The sequence below is a fragment of the Pseudophryne corroboree genome, chromosome 5 (assembly GCF_028390025.1).
Source record: "Pseudophryne corroboree isolate aPseCor3 chromosome 5, aPseCor3.hap2, whole genome shotgun sequence".
In the NCBI taxonomy this organism is placed as follows: Eukaryota; Metazoa; Chordata; class Amphibia; order Anura; family Myobatrachidae; genus Pseudophryne; species Pseudophryne corroboree.
The window spans coordinates 64,690,221-64,692,424 of record NC_086448.1 but is presented as its reverse complement, the minus strand read 5'-3'; the positions used below and the strand labels follow the sequence as shown (position 1 = coordinate 64,692,424).

Sequence of the window (2,204 nt, the reverse complement as noted above, 5' to 3'; positions counted from 1 at the left end):
ATAACTAGCCCACTGAGTGGTTGTATGGGTACATCTGATATATGATCATCATACCATGTTTCAAATATTATGGACACCTGGGATCCACTATCTAAAAGTACCTTACAATTATTCCCATTAATAGATGCAGGAACTATGGGGGCAGGCCCCAATAAACCCTCTGGCACTTTCCCATTCCACCAGGAATTCCCCATGGCACAGTAGCTGACATCTAGGGGGACTGTGAGGGGTTCACAGCCCTCCCCTGTTCGTTTCCCTGCCCCGTAGCATTTCCTCTATGTGCGGTGTAATTAGTTACAGGAGTTCTTAAAGATGATTCGTCAGTATTAGTATTACATTCAAAGGCTCTGTGTCCCATTCTACCACATCTAAAACATCCTCTTCCCCTATTATTGTAAGAGTTTCCTCTTCCCATGCCTCGATCAGATGAATTGTTATTTCTCTTCTGAGAAGGGTTTCCAGAGTTTCTGCTACTTTGAGAGGCTATAAATTGCTCTATTTTCTTATTTTGTTCCTCTATCATTTTAACTATCTTATCTTCAAAAGGATTTACTTCTATAGAGAGTTGAACGACTTTAACCTTTTTTATAGTTTTTTCTCTCATTTCGATTAATACTTCTTCTTGCTTTATTTCTTTTAATAGTTCATTAAAAGTAGGAATAGGTTCCCTTGTTCCAGAGCATCTAATTTTCTGGGCTACAGAATCAGTTGTCAGTGCTCCCCTCAGTAACTGTTTCATTCTGCTTCTGTCTACTTCGTCCCGGGTGATTCCACCCTTTTCTACTATCTTGTATAAAAGTTTGTCCAATCTTATTAAGTATGCACTTAACTTTTCTCCAGGTTCCTGGAACGTATGATGCAACCTAGATGTTAAATCCCCTACATCTTCTAATGTACCATAGGCATAATCTAGAGCCTCAAAATACGTCTCAAGAGTAGCTTGTGGATTACTTCGTCTAGCTGCCTGTATTATTCCCATGGCAGGCCCTCTTAGGCTTTCAACCACTCTTTGCCTTTTTATTTTATCAGGGCATTGCCATTCCTCAGCTTGCTGAACAGCAGCATCCTTCCAGGACTCGTACGTTTCTTCACCTAGTGGTACAGGCACTATCCCCGAAAATATTCGTAATCTCCTATAGCTCCCTTCATAGTGCCAGCGTTCTAACTGGGTAACCACTCTATCTACCATTGTCTCAAACTGTGACGCTTCTACGTTTTCACCATTTCCTTGTGTATTACTATGTGCATTTTCCCTTTCAGGGGTATCCCTGGAAGTGGATATGTGTGCATTACTAGCTTCCTCATCTTTCCTCTTAGGCCAGATAATATACCACCGCCTGCCAATTTCCTCATTTACCATTATCATCATTGGTATCATACATGGATCTAACTCCCTTTCAGCTTCTATTAATATAGCTATTTCCTCTCTCCATTTATCCACAATTTTAGGTCTTTTAACCCCATATAATTTGTCTATAATTGTTCTAATGACTTCTTCATCTGAAAATTCAGAGAAATTTCCTCCTATTGCTAAACATTTTTTAGGATTTTTCTCCTTTTGCATACAACAAGTATATATATCCTCTCCTGTTAAATTCTCCATCCTTACTAACTCGTAATCTCAGCAGTGCCTCCAAAATGTAACCCCTCCCCTAATATTTTAATATAAGATCTGTAATTATCTCGATAAGGGGTGGTTACTTATCTTTGTGCCTCCACCCAAGCTAATTATTTTGGGCTTGCCTGGGTAAGCCTTTTATTTTTTTAGTGATGAAATTGCAAATCAGTCTGTCCTATGAATGTATATGTATGTGCACAATCCATACAATATTATACCTGTTCTTCTGTTTGCTTTCCAGGATCTTCGGATGGAATTTTTCAAATCACATTACATATGGTAAGTATAAGTAAATGTATTTATTCTTTCACATAAGTGTTTAAAGAGTTAAAAGCAAACACATTTCACCAGCATAGTAAGACACATCACTTTTACAATCCTGTCTCACTAATCCCCCCTTTAGAAACCTATACAGGTTATTTGCATGCAATACAAAAATTACCTTTGTTAAGCAACACCGTTAGGTGTTAGAGTGACCCGGGTACTCTCTATAAGATAGTGCACTATTAGGGCCCATAAAAACTCATAAAAGAAACAATAAATGATTCTAAATATTTAACATCACACTTTAGTAATAATATTCTCC

General features: G+C 38.1%; 1 protein-coding gene across 1 annotated transcript; it reads right to left on the bottom strand.

The window, feature by feature from the left end:
- Positions 1–211: 211 nt before the first annotated feature.
- On the bottom strand, positions 212–1,603 carry LOC134929553 (paraneoplastic antigen Ma1 homolog). Its single transcript, XM_063925147.1, has one exon. It carries the CDS (start codon positions 1,601–1,603, stop codon positions 212–214), a length of 1,392 nt encoding a protein of 463 aa, XP_063781217.1.
- Between the last annotated feature and the right edge of the window lie 601 nt (positions 1,604–2,204).